Here is an 18,537-nt window from a genome sequence, read left to right as displayed (position 1 = left end):
CGTGTGTGTTTGTGTATGTGTATGTGTGAGAGAGGCATGTGTGTGTGTATAAGTGAAAGAGCCATGTTTGTGTGTTTAAGTGTAGGAAGTGTGTGTGTGTGTGTGTGTGTGTGTGTGTGTGTGTGTGTGAGTTTAAATGAAGGAGGGGTGTGTGTGTGTGAGTTTAAGTGAAGGAAGCATGTGTAAGTGAGAGGCATGTGTGTGAGAGGTGTGTGTGTAAGTGAGAGGCATGTGTGTAAGTGAGGATCGTGTGTGTTTAAGCGAAGGAGGTGTGTGTGTTTAAGCGAAGGAGGCATGTGTGTGTTTAAGCTAAGAAGGCGTATGGAAGTAAGGTGCGAGTGTAAGTGAGAGGCGTGTGTGTGTTTAAGTGAAAGAGGCGTTTGTGTGTTGTTTATATATATACTGTATATCGGCACACCACTGCGCCAAAGCATCTACATTGTGACACACTGTTGGGTGAGGGAGTACTGTAGGTGTGCTATAAAGGTATGCTGGTGTCTATTTTATTGTGATGACTGACTTGGAGTGCCATCCACTTTGTATGTGTATCTATATTACTATTTTGAAAGGCACCTGAGCACGCTACTACTGTTCAACATGAGTGCCGGATAGCTACATATGAAGGGTGTGTATGTATACAGTATGTAGGGGGGGGCACCAACATTATCATGCCTCCGGGCGACTGTGGCGAACTTACGCCACTGATTACGAGAGTGAGGGGACATTGGGACTGTCTTTAATGGGTGTCACTTTTGTGCACGTAAAAGGATTTATAACATTGGGTGCCGCTGAAAGGTGGCAAATATTTACTGTAATAAGTGCAGGTTAAGGCTCATCCCCAGCCACCTCTCTGCACCCAATACAATTATACCCTGTCTGTGAGGCCTGGAAAACAGGGAACAGCTCTAATAATGAGCCCTCTCCATTCCTTTATCTTATTTAAATAAACTTGTGCCGCACAGAGCCGCTGAGAGTCCTTGTTGGCCCAAGTGGTGGCGGAGGTGTGTCCATAGATGCAGGCGTAGGTACACCCCCTTGTGCATTAGTTCTCTTAACAATATGTTGCACTGGTGTAATCTGGGGTGTGGCCACATTGCAGTGTGTGTGGTTAGACCTCTTTGTAGTCCCAGCTCCCTACAAAAACCTGGGTCTCCGAAACAAGATCAGTATGATTTACCGATGGACGGAATGCCGGCGATCAGAATACCGACATCAGCATCCAGTCCATCAGAATCCTGACAATCCCCTGTAAAGTACCCTAATCCTCCCCTGCCCCCTACCAGGGACGTGCGGTGAGCTAAATGGCTTGGGCAGTAGTGGCTAGCACCAGAGCCAGATTTACATAGCCAAGACTTTGGAGTAAATATATGAGTTAAAGGGTATACAATATATGAGCCAAAGGGTACATCTGAACATTATACAAGGGTGAGGCAGTATAAACTACTGGAAATTTGGTGAGTTTTCTTCAGAGATGCGCAGAAAAGATAACCAGGTGAGGCACTGCCTCACCTGGCATAGACTTTTTACTCCAGAGACTTGGCTATAAAAATGATTAGAATAATACAAAGAAGATATTTCAAACAAATTATTTGTAATTTTCACATAGTGTACTACAGGGGTGGCCAAACAGTCGATTGCGATCGACTGGTCGATCGCGGACATGCGACCAGTCGATCGCGATCCGCCACCCATCCACCCGAAGCCGCGCCTCTCCTGCCTGCCGCCCTGTCCCTCAGTCTGGTTTCCGGCAGTGACGGCAGAGTGTATAGCTCAAATCAGGCGCCGGTGCGTTAGCCAATCAGAGCTCGCGGACCGGCGCCTGATGTGAGATATACACGCTGCCGTTACCACCGGAGATCAGACTGAGGGGCAGGACGGCAGGTAGGAGAAGCGCGCGCTGCGCTCTAAACACAGCACGGTGAGCACTACTATGGGGGCATATCTGGCACTGTGGGCACATGGTACAGTGGGGGCATATCTGGCAATGTGGGGCATATGTGGCACTGTGGGGGCTTATCTGGCACTGTGGGGGCATATCTGGCACAGCGGGCACATGGCACTGTGGGGGCATATCTGTAATCTGGCACTGTGGGAGCATATCTGGCACTGTGGGGGCATATCTGGCACTGCGGGCACATGGCACTGTGGGGGTATATCTGTAAATGGGCACTGTGGGGGTATATCTGGCACGGTGGGGGCATATCTGGCACTGTGGGCACATGGCACTGTGGGGGCATATCTAGCACTGTGGGTACATGGCACTGTGGGGGCATATCTGTATCTGGCCCTGTGGGGTCATATCTGGCACTGTGGGGTCATATCTGGCTCTGTGGGCACATGGCACTGTGGGGTCATATCTGTAATCTGGCACTGTGGGCACATGGCACAGTGGGGGCATATCTGTATCTGGCACTGTAGGGTCATATCTGGCACTGTGGGGGCATATCTGGCACTGTGGGGGCATGGCACTGTGGGGGCATATATGGCACTGTGGGCACATGGCACTGTGGGGGCATATCTGTATCTGGCACTGTGGGGTTATATCTGGCACTGTGGGGGCATATCTGGCACTGTGGGGGCATGGCACTGTGGGGGCATATCTGGCACTGTGGGCACATGGCACTGTGGGGGCATATCTGTAATCTGGCAATGTGCGGTCATATCTGGCACTGTGGGCACATGCCACTAGTGGGGGCATATCTGTAATCTGGCACTGTGGGGGCATATCTAGCACTGTGGGCACATGGCACTGTATCTGGCACTGTGGGGTCATATCTGGCACTGTGCCATCATATCTGGCACTGTGGGGGTATATCTGGCACTGTGGGCACATGGCACAGTGGGGGCATATCTGTAATCTGGCACTGTGGTGGCAGATATGGTACTGTGGGGGCATACCTGGCACTGTGGGCACATGGTACTGTGGGGGCATATGTGTATCTGGCACTGTGGGGGCATATGTGTTTGAGGTTTTTACCTGTGGGGGCCAATGTGTTATTTCGTGCGAGACAGTCATTACACTCTGTGCAGCAAGGCTGCGTCCCTTTTTTTGTTATACCACACCCTCTTTTTGTTATACCATGTCCACGGTTTGTTATGCCACGCCCATTTTTTGCACGCACGCCTGCGGCGCGCGCTATTATTCCTCCTAGGTTGATCACAAAAGCTTTTTAGCTTTCAAAGTAGATCGCTGACTCCAAAAGTCTGGCCACCCGTGCTGTACTATGGCCCTCATTCCGAGTTGATCGGTCGCAATGCGAATGTAGCAGAGTTACACACGCTAAGCCGCCGCCTACTGGGAGTGTATCTTAGCTTCTTAAAAGTGCGACCGAAGTATTCGCAATATTGCGATCACAAACCTCGTAGCAGTTTTAGAGTAGCTTCAGACTTACTCTGCCTGTGCGATCAGTTCAGTGCTTGTCGTTCCCGGTTGACGTCATAAACACACCCAGCGTTCGCCCAGGCACTCCCACCGTTTCTCCGGCCACTCCTGCGTTTTTTCCGGAAACGGTAGCGTTTTCAGCCACACGCCCCTAAAACGCCGTGTTTCCGCCCAGTAACACCCATTTCCTGTCAATCACATTACGATCGCCGGAGCGATGAAAAAGCCGTGAGTAAAATTACTTTCTTCATAGCAAAGTTACTTGGCGCAGTCGCAGTGCGAACATTGCGCATGCGTACTAAGCGGATTTTCATTGCGATGCGATGAAAAATACCGAGCGAACAACTCGGAATGAGGGCCTATATACAGTCAGAACTCTGGCACAAATGTTAGTATAACAGGAAAGGCTCTACCTCACCTCACCGCACGTCATTGCCCCCTACCCTAACCCTCCCTTGTGGGTACTCAACCCTAACCCTCACGGGTGGTGCCTAACCCCAACCCGCCTAAATAGAACCCTCCCCACTTGGTGCCTAACCCTAACCTCCCCTGCTATGTGCCTAAACCTAACCCTCCCTCCCCGGTCCCTAACCCTACCCTTCCGAGCCCTGCTCCCTAGCTTTAACCCCCCTTCTCCTGCCTAAACCTAACCTATCCCACCCCCCCCACACACCGTGCGGCAGGACGGCTGCGAGTCCTGGTGGATGGGATTCCGGCTGTCGGTATTGTGATGCTGGTATCCCGACCAGTGTTGGTATTTAGACACCGGGCTTGCAACATCCTTTGGGATCTCGCCATCTGTATATCGACAGCCGGGATTCCTTCCATCGGGAACCTGAGTGCTTTCCTCAGTAACCGCTACCCCTTGCCTCTCTGCACTGGTTAGTATAAAGTCATATGTTTGAGTACTTTCTTTGAATAATTGTGTACATTTTATATTTTTGTAATTATCCTGGGTTTGACATTCTCAATATTGTATACCGTTATTTTGAAATGTCCTAGGAATCTATCCCACAAAGTTTATTGCTGCCCATTGTACTGTTGGTACTATTCTGTTGTTTTGCCTTACCCACATTTGCTTATTTTGTACTTTGTATACATTTATTCTGTATTGTATTGTTTTCTTTTTTTACTCTTATACTGTATATGAAAAATCCAATAAAGATAAAAAAGTTATATGTTTGTATGTGTCTAATTTGTACTCAGCTACGAAAACCCCCAGATAAGTCTTACGCTAAGGTACACAATATAAAATGATTCTAACAATTTGGCAATAATTGGGTGTTCGGTCTGTTCTATTGCATCGTGTTTATGAGCAATCATTTTGGTATGTGATCTATTGAGAGGAAAGTTACTTAAATGCAAAGACAGCTCTTACTTCAGATCCTGCAGGGCACAGGATGGGTGTCTCAGTCCCTCACACAGAATCTTTACTCCAGAGTCCTGCAGTTTATTCCATGACAGGTTCAGTCTGGTCAGAGAGTAGTTTGTAGTAATAACAGAGCAGAGATCGTCACAACAGGAGGAGGTGAGTCTACAGCCCGAGAACCTGATGAGGAGATGAGGGAACTGGTTAGATCATTTTCTATGCTTTTCAGTTTCACATTCAGAATGACCCTATTAATTATTGGAAAATATATAGTAGACACAATGTTGGTGTATATATCAGCTATTAGGATATAGGTGTGGTCATTGATAATGTGGTTATTGATTTTCTAGCTATAGATGAGAAGAGTTGGAAATTGTTGCAAGAGTTAAAGATTATGTATGCTCAGAAACCTCTAAAAAAATAATGCAGGCCATACATCTGATCTATGATTCCCATTCTGCTGATTAGCAGACATCGACGATAGGCAATTCGTTGGGGAATCGACAAAATCCTAATTTAAAAAATATCTGACTCCATAGGCAAATGCAGGTGGGGGGGGGGGGGGGGGGGGGGGTTTCCAGTTGCCCGGAAACCTCCCTTCTCTTGGACAGCAGTTCAAATTATGACAGCAATAGCAATAGTATATAATACTATTGCTAGAGCTGCCGCTACAAAATGCAGTTTAAGGAGCAGAGCAGAGCTGCTGCACATGCCCAGTGGTAGCAGCTTTGTCTACCAAGTTTGTTTTGTGTGTGAATCTAAGCCCTCAATCAGCGCACTGGCCCAGAGAGTAGCTGCCAGTAAGAAGAGACAGACACCTTATCATGAGGTGGGAGAATGTGAGCTTAGAAAGTGCAGTACTGTCTCATACTGATTCAATTATGTTTGTGTATTTATTTATTTATTTATTATGGGATGCTTAACCTTTTCCAGACCACTTATTTTAGTTATACGAGTTAAATATGTTTGATACAGTCTATAATACAGACTATCTATAGTGGTATATATTAATACGGTTTTCATACAGTATCCAGTGTATAAAAAGACCAATGTGTAAATTAATGTCCAAGGTCGGTACTAGGTTCTCATAACGCTCTCCCAAACTCCCGGACTTGCTCCAGTGTTCCACACAGTAAGAGACTGTGGACTGCATTTGGAAACCCCTGTCTGAAAATCCTGTGTTTGCCCCCTGGACTCGCAGATTCTGATTTTGGTTGAATTCGGTTAATCGAGGATTTCCAACATGTTGGATTTCCACGCTCTCCCAATCCAGGCATCAGCAAAACAGGGAATTGCCCTGATAGCTGCCTGATGTATGAGACCCATAAGTCAGACTTTCTAGGGGCTGCAGTCATTTTCATTGTTATTTATAGTTGAATAAAAGAAATGATCTACATTATCTATGAGTGATATTTCTTGAATGAACCAAGTATAGATATAAGGTATATCACAAAATATTTAAAAATTATATAAAAAATGCAAGCAAATTTACATTTACTATCACTTTATTATCTCCTCCTTCCTTCACTTGGTTATGCTCCTAATACACTGCTTGATAAATCCTCAATTACTGAAAGGTGAGAAAGTCAACTAATATGTTTCCAGGGATGGGCTGGCTGGACCATGATCTGGAGTGCTGTAGCCTGATAGGGCATAGCCGCAGTCTTTCCAGCTTCTCAGTCTCTGCATCCTTCTGCCTCCCAGTCCAGAGATAAGTTGGTTCCGGTGCCTGTGCTGCTGCAGAAATCAGCAGGGTATAGGCATGAAGAGGAGGATGAACCCTTTCTCCACCTGGCAGCTGCCCAATGAGATTTTTTTTCTAATTGGCACAGCATGCATGACAGAATGACATTGCGGTGTTGGAGGACAGCAGAAGCCAAGTAGATAAGTTTAAGCTGGGGCTAAGTGACGTGTGAGGGAGGTGGAATGGAGTGACAAAGGAGGGGACTGGAGTGACATGGGAGAGATGGAGTGAGACATGGGAAACTGGAGTGACACAAGGGGGAACTGAAGTGACAAAGGGTAACTGGGAAGCCACACTGCAGAGTTAAACAGTAGCAGGCTGGGGTGACACAGGGGGGAGCTGAAATGACACAAGGGGAAATAGAGTGACCGAAGGGGGAATTGTAGTGAAACAATGAAGAACTGGATGACAAAGAATGGTGCTGGAGTGACACATTGAAGAAACGTAGTGACAAAAGGCAGAACTGGAGTGACAAAGGTGGGGGAAATGTGTCAGCTTCTGGGGTCTTACCGGTATACTAGGGCCGCGGGGCTTGCTGTACAGGCGGCGTGTGGGCAGCGGCGAAGGAGGGCTCCCGCACCGGGTCCATGTGCAGCGGTAGGCGGCAGTGGGGGGTCCGCTCGTGGAGGTGGGACGCCGCTACAGCGGATCTCTCTTGCCTGGGCGGTTGCTAGGAGACATGGGGCAGTGAGCTGTGTGGCTATGCAGGGAGGTCTGCCTTACTGGGTGCCGCCATGTTGGAGACCAAGTTTGGAAGCATAGTGCAGGCTTCCTGTTTCTTCCAGCCAATCCAGAGTAAGTTCTCCTTATAAAAGGGGGCTGGTTTATGACAGGGAGGCCAGTGCTTTGTTGTAGGTGCTTTAGCCCGGTGCTCCCAAGATTCTTGCCGTGTTCTGGTTACTCCTAACTCCGCTTAGACGTGTCTCAGTTGCTGCTGCAGCCCTGCTGTTCCTAGCCTACTGCTGCCTGTGGAAGCGCTCCTGGAAACCCCAGTCCATTAAAAGCCTTAGGGTACGGGCGGTCCCGGGCTTTCTGCCTCACCTTTCAAGCCACAGTCCGCAGTTCCTTTTCTACAGTCTCATTTTCCAAGCCACAGTCCACAGTTCTTTGTCTCCAGCCACGTCTTTAAACCACCATCCACAGTCCGCAGTTCATTATCTACAGTCTCATCTTCCAAGCCACAGTCCGCAGTTCAATATATACAGTCTCATCTTCCAAGCCACAGTCCGCAGTTCTTTGTCTCCAGCCACGTCTTTAAACCCCCATTCACAGTCCACAGTTCATTATCCACAGCCTCGTCTTTTCAAGTCACAATCCGCAGTTCTTCGTCTTCAAACCTTGTCTTCAAACCAACATTCACGAACCAGTTATTTTTTCTCAGTCTCGTTCTCAAGAACTACTACCTACTCACTCTTTGCTCCGCCTACGTTCTCCATTGATTCCTGTGCCATGAGAAGGAACTATATCCAGCCCCCACGTCTTCTTCATCCGCAGATAACTACTTCCTTGGGCAAGTCTCAGCTGCCGGATTCTCAAAACCAGCCGAGTGTGACAGTAAGCACTGGCCCCATGGATCCGACGGGTGATCAGGCCTCAGGAGGCGATTCTACCGCGGATATTTGGTCCCGTTTGAGTAAGCAGGAGGCCACACAATCTCAAGTTGTGCAGTTTATGCAGAATATGTCTGACCGCCTCGATTCCCTCTGTAATGCCATATCGGTCCCTCAAGTTGTTACGGCCGCTCCTTCAATAGTGCCTCCGGCTCCACCTTCTCCTGCGCCATTTCCACTTCCACGCTTGCATTTGCCATCACCCAGTAAGTTTGATGGAAATCCAAAACTATGTCGCGGGTTTCTTAACCAGTGCGAAATTCAGTTTGAACTCCAGTCGGCCAATTTCCCTTCAGCACGAACCAAAATAGCCTACATAATTTCTCTGCTCTCTGGGCAAGCGTTGGAATGGGCTTTACCTTTGTGGGAGAGAGCGGATCCCATCCTGTCTAATTATTCAGACTTCGTGGCCACTTTTCGAAGAATCTTTGACGAACCGGGCAGGACCTCTGCCGCTTCTTTGGAGATCATACCCCTACGTCAGGGCGCACGTACGGTTAGCCAGTATGTAATCCAGTTCCAGACTCTCTCCTCAGAATTAAACTGGAATGAAGAGGCCCTTATTGCGGCTTTCTGAAATGGCCTCTCCGAGAAGATCAAGGATGATATAGCAACGCAGGATGTACCAGACAAACTAGACAAGCTTCTCTTCTTGTGTAATAAATTAGACCTGAGGTACAGAGAACGTTGTCTGGAGAGATCACGGTCAGATCGTCCCAAGCCCCGAGTCGTCCCATCCCCGACTACCGAAGAACCCATGCAGATCAATCGTTCCCGTCTCTCCAACGAAGAACGCCAGAGGCAGCGACAAGGGAACTTAAGCATGTATTGTGGTGCGTCCGATCATTTTGTTAGATCCTGTAGTCAGCATCCGGGAAACGCCCGCTCCTAACTTATGATGGAGAGGGTAAGTTAGGAGAATCCTCAGAATTACCTGCCAAGAAAGAGTCTGTTTTGTTAACCCATCTGGAGCTCCCTTCTTCCACTCTTCTCATCCCTGCACTACTTGATTCCGGAGCCGCCGAAAATTTAATTACCTCAGCTCTGGTTAATCCAGAATTTAAACAGTCCGTTTGGATTGTACTATTTCTATTACCGCAGTGGATAGAAGTTATATTCCAGAGGGAATTATATCTTTTTGTACTATTCCTCTCAAGATGAAGGTCGGAGTTCTTCATTCAGAAAACATCTCTTTCCTTGTAATTCCTAAAGCCTCTCACGAACTGATTCTAGGATTCCTGTGGCTGACTAAACACAATCCCCACATAGACTGGCAAACTATGGATGTTCTCTCTTGGGGAAGAAACTGCTATTGGAATTGTTTGCTCACAGTAAGATCCCTCTGTTCTTCCAGCTCCTCTAGTCTTCCTGTGCAATACCAGGCCTATCAAGATGTCTTCAGCAAACACGGAGCAGACACATTGCCTCCACATCGAACTTGGGACTGTCCCATTGATCTGGTACCAGGCAAGACTCCTCCCCGGGGTCGAACTTACCTTCTCTCGCTCCCTGAGACACAAGCAATGTCGGAGTATATCCAGGAGAATTTAGATAAAGGCTTCATCCGGGCCTCCACCTCTCCGGCTGGGGCAGGATTTTTCTTTGTCAAGAAGAAGGACGGGGGGTTACGGCCCTGCATTGACTACAGAGGTCTCAATGAGATAACTATTAAGAACGGGTATCCGTTGCCCCTGATTCCAGAACTATTTGATCGAGTTAAGGGGGCTACGTTTTTTTCCAAGTTGGACTTGCGAGGGGCCTACAATGTAATACGCAACCGTCCAGGAGACGAGTGGAAGACAGCATTTAATACTCGAGACAAGCATTACGAATACCTGGTAATGCCCTTCGGCCTGTGTAATTTCCTAGCTGTCTTTTAGAAATTCGCCAACAAAATTTTCAGAGATCTCCTTTATGTTTGCTTGGTGGTGTATTTGGATGACATCCTCATCTTTTCCAGGGATCTGAAGACCCATCGTGAACAGGTCAAAGAGGTTTTAACCCGTTTAAGAAGGAATCAGTTATTCTGCAAACTAGAGAAATGTACCTTCGTAGTATCATCAATTCCATTTCTCGGTTACATCCTCTAGGGGTAGAAGTTACAGATGGATCCCGCTAAAGTCCAGGCGATCCAGGATTGGTCGCTTCCTGCTACCCTTAAGGGGGTTCAGCATTTTCTGGGATTCACCAACTTCTACCGGAGATTTGTTAAAAATTACTCATCTGTCATAGTTCCCATTACCGCATTAACTAGAAAAGGTGCAGATCCTGCCAAGTGGTCCCTGGAGGCTTTAGAAGCCTTTTCTTCTCTAAAGGAAGCCTTCATGACCACCCCTGTCCTGCGACAACCCGATCTCAATTGGTCGTTCCAGGTTGAGGTTGATGCCTCCACCTTAGGAGTAGGAGCAGTATTGTCTCAGCTCTTCGAGGACAAGAAAGTCCATCCCTGTGCGTTCTTTTCACAAAGATTTTCTCTCGCTGAATAGAATTACGCTATTGGAGAGCAAGAACTACTGGCGATTAAGTTAGCATTTGAGGAGTGGAGGTATCTGCTGGAGGGAGCCCAACATCCAATATCTGTAATCACGGATCACAAGAACCTTCTATACTTACAATCAGCCCGATGTCTAAACCAAGGCCAAGCAAGATGGGCCCTCTTCTTTACCCGTTTTAACTTTAAACTCAGTTACCGATCAGGTTCCCTCAACAAAAAGGCAGATGCACTATCTTGTTCCCTAAGTTCTGAAGGACCCTCTGATCGTTCAAAAGAACAGTTTATCTTGGAGTCCAACTCTTTCTCAGCAACTAATACTTCCCCACTTCCTCCTCCTGGGAAGGTTTTCGTTGCCCCGAATCTATGCAAGAAACTTTTTACATGGGCTCACTCCTCCTGCTTCATGGGCCATGCGGATGGTCATAAAACATTCAAGTTCATTCAGCGTTCCTACTGGTGGCCTCATCTCAGGACTGATGTTCAGGAATTCGTGGCTGCTTGTCCAAAGTGTGCCCAACATAAAAGCCCCAAGAGTCTTCCAGCCGGTTTACTCCACCCGTTACCTATACCGCAAAGACCATGGACGCATATCTCTATGGACTTTATTACCGATTTACCTGCTTCTGGCGGACGAAATACCATGTGGGTCATAGCTGACCGGTTCTCTAAAATGGCACACTTCGTTCCTCTGGCTGGTCTTCCATCAGCATCCCAGTTGGCAAAATTGTTCATAGCAGAAATCTTCCGACTCCATGGTCTACTGCAGGATATTGTATCTGATAGAGGTCCTCAGTTTGTAGCCAAGTTTTGGAGATCCCTATGTTCTGCTCTCGTGGTGAAACTGAATTTCTCCTCTGGATATCATCCCCAAACAGATGGTCAAACGGAGAGAGTGAACCAGGACCTGGAGACATTTCTACGTTTATTCATGTCCTCCTCTCGGGACGACTGGCTGGACTTTCTCCCATTTGCAGAATTTGCCCATAACAATCTCTACCATTCTGCTACAAAATCTTCTCCATTTTTCATAAACTATGGTTATCATCCAAAAGTTCCTGACTTCCAACTTCTACATACGCTCGAGGTTCCTGCCGCAGAATCAGCACTTCGACAATTTACTAAAACTTGGAGACAAGTTCACGAAGCCTTGCTTAAGATGTCCAAGAAGTATAAGACCTATGCAGATCTGAAGCGGAAAGCTGTACCAAGCCTTAAGGTGGGAGATCAAGTTTGGGTTTCCACATGTAACCTAAGGTTGAAGGTACCTACTAAAAAGTTTGCTCCCAGATTTATTGGGCATTACCCAATCGAGAAAGTATTCACTCCTGTGGCTTACAAGGTGAAGTTACCTCCACATTTAAGAATCCCTAATGCATTTCATATCTCTCTTTTAAAACCGTTGACACTTAATCGATTCAGAGCTGATCTGCCCAAATCTCCCAAGATCCAATCAGCACAAGGAGACGAATTTGAGATTCACAAGATCCTTGACTCCCGCAGATGATATGGTCGCCTCCAGTACCTTATTGATTGGAAAGGATATGGACCTGAGGAAAGATCTTGGGTAGGAGCGGAAGATGTCCATGCTCTAAGACTTCTTCGGGCATTTCATGCCAAGTTTCCAGCCAAACCATATAGGTGTCCGGAGGCCACCCGCAAAGGGGGGGGGGGGGGGTACTGTCAGCATCCGGGGCCTTACCAGTATGCCGGGGCCGCGGGGCTTGCTGTACAGGTGGCATGTGGGCAGCGGCGGAGGAGGGCTGCCTCGCCGGGTCCATGTGCAGCGGTAGGCGGCAGTGGGGGGTCCGCTCGTGGTGGCGGGATGCCGCTACAGTGGGTCTCTCTTGCCTGGGCGGTTGCTAGGAGGCCAGGGGCAGTGAGCTGTGTGGCTATGCAGGGAGGTCTGCCTTACTGGGTGCCGCCATGTTGGAGACCATGTTTGGAAGCATAGTGCAGGCTTCCTGTTTCTTCCAGCCAATCCAGAGTAAGTTCTCCTTATAAAAGGGGGCTGGTTTATGACAGGGAGGCCAGTGCTTCAAGTTACAAACCTGTTGTAGGTGCTTTAGCCCTGTGCTCTCAGGATTCTTGCCCTGTTCTGGTTACTCCTAACTCCGCTTAGCCGTGTCTCAGTTGCTGCTGTAGCCCTGCTGTTCCTAGCCTACTGCTGCCTGTGGAAGCGCTCCTGGAAACCCCGGTCCAGTAAGAGCCTTAGGGCATGGACGGTCCCAGGCTTTCTGCCTCACCTTTCAAGCCACAGTCCGCAGTCCATTATCTACAGTCTCATCTTCCAAGCCACAGTCCGCAGTTCATTATCTACAGTCTCATCTTTCAAGCCACAGTCCGCAGTTCTTTGTCTCCAGCCACATCTTTAAACCACCATCCACAGTCCGCAGTTCATTATCTACAGTCTCATCTTCCAAGCCACAGTCCGCAGTTCATTATCTACAGTCTCATCTTCCAAGCCACAGTCCGCAGTTCTTTGTCTCCAGCCACGTCTTTTAACCACCATTCACAGTCCGCAGTTCATTATCCACAGCCTCGTCTTTTCAAGTCACAATCCGCAGTTTTTCGTCTTCAAACCTTGTCTTCAAACCAACATTCACAAACCTGTTCTTTTCTCTCAGTCTCGTTCTCAAGAACTACTACCTACTGACTCTTTGCTCCGCCTACGTTCTCCATTGATCCCTGTCCCATGAGAAGGAACTATATCCAGCCCCACGTCTTTTTCATCCGCAGACAACTACTTCCTTGGGCAAGTCTCAGCTGCCGGATACTCAAAACCAGACGAGCGTGACAAAATAGAGTGTCACAGGACAGGACTGGAGTGAAACAGGAGCAGGCTGGAGTGACACAGTGGGAAGCTAGAATGACACAGTGGAGAGCTGGAGTGACAGGGGGAACTGGAGTGACAGAGGAGAGCTGGAGTGACCCAAGGAAGAACTGAATTGACACATGGTAGAGCTAAAGTGACCCAGGAGAGAGCTGGAGTGACACAGGAGGGGGCTGGAGTAACACAAGGGGGAGATGGAGTGAAATATGGGGAAATGGGATTGACACAAGGGAGAACCGGAGTGACAGTAGGGGGAACTGGGGGGACACGGGTGGAGCTGGAGTGATGGAGGTGGGCACTGAGGGACACAGGAAAGCTGGAGTGACACAGGTGGAACTAGAGTAATACAAGGAAGAATTGGAGTGATACAGGGCAGAGGTGGAGTGAAAGGAGGGACTGGAGTGACACAGGAGGTGGCTGGAGTAACACAAGGGGGAGATGGAGTGAGATATGGGGAAATGGGAATGACATAAGGAGGAACCGGAGTGATACAGGAACAGGCTGGAGAGACACATGGCGGATCTGGAATGACACAAGGGAGAAATGGAGTGACAGAAGGGGGAACTGGAGGGACATGGGGAGAGATGGAGTTACAAAAGCCAGAGCTGGAGTGACACCAGGAGGAACTGGAATGACAGGAGGGGGAACTGGAGTGACACAGAGGAGAATTGGAGTGAAACAGGGGAAACTGAAGTGACAAGGGGTAACATCTTTATAGTTTTTGGTTTCTGATCAACATTCCCCATAAATGACTTGGTTCCCCTTTCGGCTCTATTACAGACTTTACAGCTCCTACAGTTAAAAAATCCTTTAATATCTCTGAGAAAGCTTCTATCATTTTTCGCTGTCTGTATTTTTTCCAATTTGTCACCATAGATTTTACACTTTTAGCTTTTTTATTAATTATATCATGTTATTTAGGCAGTTTCGGATCTAGAATTGGATCCACCAACAGTATGTGCCAGTTTTTCTTAGCCATTTAGCCATATTTCTTTAGCCTGCTAGATGTACCCGCCTCCAAGCTGACCACCGGTTTGTGCCTCCTGCCTGTGTTGATGTCCCAATGAGCCACAGCGTTGTCCGGTAAGCAACTGGCGCGGTGTAAAGTCCCGGTTCCCAGTGCAGCACAGCTCTTAAGCGGCAGGCAGAGATTGGAGTGTTTATTCTGTATACATCATGTGGTAACCATCCACACAGGTGAGAACCTCGGTACGAGTCTCATTCATTCGATGTGGATTTTATGTCACGGTGATTTTATTTGTGAATGTGGATCCTTTGATAAAGGGATTTTACCTGTTTTAAATAAAAGTGATTTACACTACGTGCGCCCCCTTCTTCTGTTTCTGCATTTAGCATATTTCACTCCAGGAGTCCGGAGTTGGGGCGTGGCTTCATAGGGAAGGGGTGTGCCCCAGTAGATGTGCCTCCAATAGAGATGCCCCTGTAGTTATGCCCCCTTGTAGCACCACTTACAAACACAAAAAAAAATACTCACCAGCCCTGCTCCTGCTTACTGACCACTGTGGCTCCGTATCTGGCTCCTCTCTATGGGAGAGACGTCATGGCGTCTCTCCCATAGCAGCGCTGAAGAGACACTAGAGGTCAATTATGACCTCTAGTGTCTGTTTTACAATGGAGCCGGCTGCAGCGGTTCCAGGTGCAGTGGGCGCCAACACTGCCCATGGTGCTTGCTGCAGCCGGAGTGCGTGATGCGGGGTGCGGGTGGGCAGCAGGCACCTGCGGGGCACCTGCGGTCACGCCCACGGGCCACAGTACCCCAGGCACCTGCCCTGCTTACCCGTGCCTAGATCTGCTCCTGCATATAGGCACAAGTTAGTAATATAGTTCCAGTCTAAGTACCAGCTGTCTTTTACCTTAGACCTGGTGCGAAAGATATAGTGAGTGAGGTGTGTAGCCAGTGTTTAGGCTGGCTGATTATAATAAATATATGTTCCTATTATCACTGTCTCAGAAGGAAAATGTCTGGTAAGCTGTTTGGGATGTTGTGTTCATAACTAGGTGAAAGGGAAATCTTTTCAAGTCGGATAAATTATCTCATGTGAACGACTACTGCACCCAGCTTCACAGACACTGAAAGTAAAATCTTTTAAGACAATGTTCGCATATTACTGGAGGAGGGCTATAAAGCCTAGAGACTTACCCATAGCAGTAGAGTTCCTGAAGCTAGGTCTGTCTGCAGCGGATATAGGGGCTAATTAAGACTGGACTGCTGCAGTCATCCCTTTGTCGAGCGCGCTCATGTAGCAGGCGCACTGCGCGTGTGCATCCCAGGAGCCCAGTGAGATGCTAAAAGTATCTCTGGGCTGCGATCGCCACTGCCTGATTGACAGGCAGAGACAGTCATGGGTTGGGAGGGGGCATGCCAATGCTGTTAGAACGCTGTTGACGTGGCATGGTCTGAACAACAGAGGATTGTGTCTGGACCCTTGCGGGGACGGGCCACGGTGGCTGCGTGACGTCCATCTCAGTGTAATATTTCAGACAGAGTTGTTAAAGAGGGACCCTGAGGTCGACTGACTTTTAAACTACTTAATTGATAACCATCATCTGGGACAGATCTTGAGACATCTGAGATAAGAGCTTCATTGTTGTAACTTAGATAAATAAATGTTTGTACTTTTTTGAAATGTCCTGCGTCAGTCTCCATATTTAACACATTGTACCCCAGAACCTGGTTGCTTGAGTTTCAACCGACAACACCATGGGGTAAATTTACTAAAATGGGAGTTCTATTTAAGATGGGATGTTGCCCATAGTCTACTTCTCATTTATCTAGCACCTTCTAGAAGATAATACCTGGAATCTGATTGGTTGCTATGGGCAACATCCCATCTTAAACAGAACTCCCATCTTAGTAAATTTCCCCCCACGTGTCGACTTTTTGACCATGTCAACATTTTTTCATGTCGACCTTTGTCATATCGACCAATAGTGGTCGACCTAATGACTGTCGACCTAATTAGGATCGACCCTGCAATCCATACACGTTACTAAGTGTGCCTGTGCAGAAGTAGTCAGAGCTTTCCATACGTGTGCATAATCGGGTGTGGTTCATAGGATCGACCACACTTACATCGACAGTGTCTAGGTTGACCACGATTGGTCGATAGTGACTAAGTTGACACCCAAAATAGGTGCACATAATAATTAGGTCGACATGAGCAAGGTCGGCATGACAAAAGGTCAACATGAGTTTTTTAATACCTTTTGGTCTCTTTTTCTTCGTCCAGTAGAGTGACCGGGAACCCCAATTAGTGCACCGCGTCCCCTCGCATGGCGAACGAAGGCAACCGCTGCGCTTGGCACAGGTTACGATTCCCAATTGTAGTCCATGTGGATTGTAAAGTATGAAAAAGTTTAAAAAAATAAAAAAATTGTGAAAAACTGATGTCGACCTAGAAGTCACGTTGACCTAATGAATGTTGACCAATAGGAGTCAACCTAATGACTGTGGACCTAAGTGTGGTCGCATAGAGACTGGATACCGCTTAATCGGAGCTGTAGATACCACTTCCATCGGAAAGCAGCATTGAAGGCCGACAACCATCAGTTACCCATAATTCAATGGAAAACTGCTACTTACACTAGTTCCTTCATCTGACACTGTTTAAATAACCCGGATAAACTGCATTCAGCATCATCTATGTATTCTTCTTCTGTTAGAGAAAATCTGCATCTCGAGAATCTGCAAAAGACACAATTATACTGAACCTTAAAACATATGCCATGATTCTCACCTGTAATATGTGATATTAGCCATTATATTTCCACTGTAGTCATTGATTGGTCTCTTTCTCTCTGTTGTTTACTACCAGTATAACCTTTTTTCATGCAAAAGCTAAATATTGTGTATACTGAGTAAAATATCATAGAATCTAACTACACACCCACTCTGCTATCATAGATTAATCTTACTGGTGGCTCTCTGTAGGGGGGAAATTTAGTAATAATCATTTTAGGTATGATCGACCCTTATCACCAGAAAGTTTGGCACTGTTTGCACACATTTACTAACAATCATGTTGGTTTATTGTCTTTTGGTGGTATATTGATGGTATTTTGTGGAATGTTGTGAGGTTGCGAATTTAGCTGCGATAAAGCAAAGTGTTTTGTGTAAAATGATAAATGGAGAAAATTGGCAAATATTATACCCTCCAACTGTACAATTTTGGCTGGTACAGCCCCATTACTGTGGTGAGGGACTTTGGGAATGGGCAGATACCTGTATAGAAGATGGTTATTGCTGCCCAGCTAGGTAAGTAGGAAGGGGGAGTACTAGATGGGACAGAGAAGTGGTGTGAAAAACCTACACATACTTACCTAATTTTGTAGTATCCTCTCTCAGAGAAGCCCGGAGAGGAGACACTGCATGTCACTTGGGGGGTGGGGCCAAATGGTGTCATCATTAGGACCCACCCCCAACACTGGGAAACAGCCCTGAGTTGTGGGTCCGCGGTGGGGGGTGGAGCTAAAGGCCCACCCCCAACACAGGGAAACACCCGTGATTCACGGGTACCTCCATGGTACCTGCTCATTGTCAGGGGTTCTGCTCATGGTTAGGGGATCCCCACCTCCGGTCGCTGCTGTGGGTCTGCAGTCCTGTCATGCCTTCCCCCATAAAAAAAGTCCCTCCCAAAATGGCCACTGCCTCCTCTAGCATACTTATTAACTGCCTCATCTTATTTATAATTAAAATAACATAAACACAGACACACATATAACAAAAAAAAGGAACCCGCTAATAAGCAGGGTACGTAATTTAAGGCAGTGTAAGTATGCCCTGATCAATTAGTACAGGGATTGTAGTTTAACCATAATACAACAAATTGTAGGTTGACCATATTACAAAGTCTCAATTGACTTATTGGGTAAATTACGGACCACAAAAAATTATGTGGATAGATCCCAGATTTATTAAATAATGCTCAATCTGTATATGCGTATCCAGAGTAATCCAGAAATATTATAATCGTTGTTTCTGCACACGTGTATTCTATTCCTTGGCAATTATAACTTCCATATACTGATATTAACCAACCAATATGTATATGTGTGCCAGACAATGTTGATGTTAACTAACACAGATC

The 18,537-nt window shown here is 47.2% G+C and overlaps 1 protein-coding gene across 1 annotated transcript in view; it reads right to left on the bottom strand.

Annotated features, from left to right (window-relative positions):
• The window catches only part of LOC135054727 (NACHT, LRR and PYD domains-containing protein 3-like), a 268,241-nt gene that overhangs the window by 171,918 nt on the left and 77,786 nt on the right, over positions 1–18,537 (bottom strand). The window contains exons 6-7 of the mRNA XM_063958023.1: positions 17,034–17,135; positions 4,761–4,931 (exon numbers count right to left, since the gene is read on the bottom strand). Coding sequence (XP_063814093.1) covers positions 4,761–4,931; positions 17,034–17,135 — 273 coding nt within the window. The remainder of the gene's footprint in view (positions 1–4,760; positions 4,932–17,033; positions 17,136–18,537) is intronic.

Source organism: Pseudophryne corroboree, chromosome 3, assembly GCF_028390025.1.
Source record: "Pseudophryne corroboree isolate aPseCor3 chromosome 3, aPseCor3.hap2, whole genome shotgun sequence".
Lineage (NCBI taxonomy): Eukaryota > Metazoa > Chordata > Amphibia > Anura > Myobatrachidae > Pseudophryne > Pseudophryne corroboree.
Note: the sequence above shows the minus strand (reverse complement) of the source record. Positions and strands in the feature narration are given on the sequence as shown.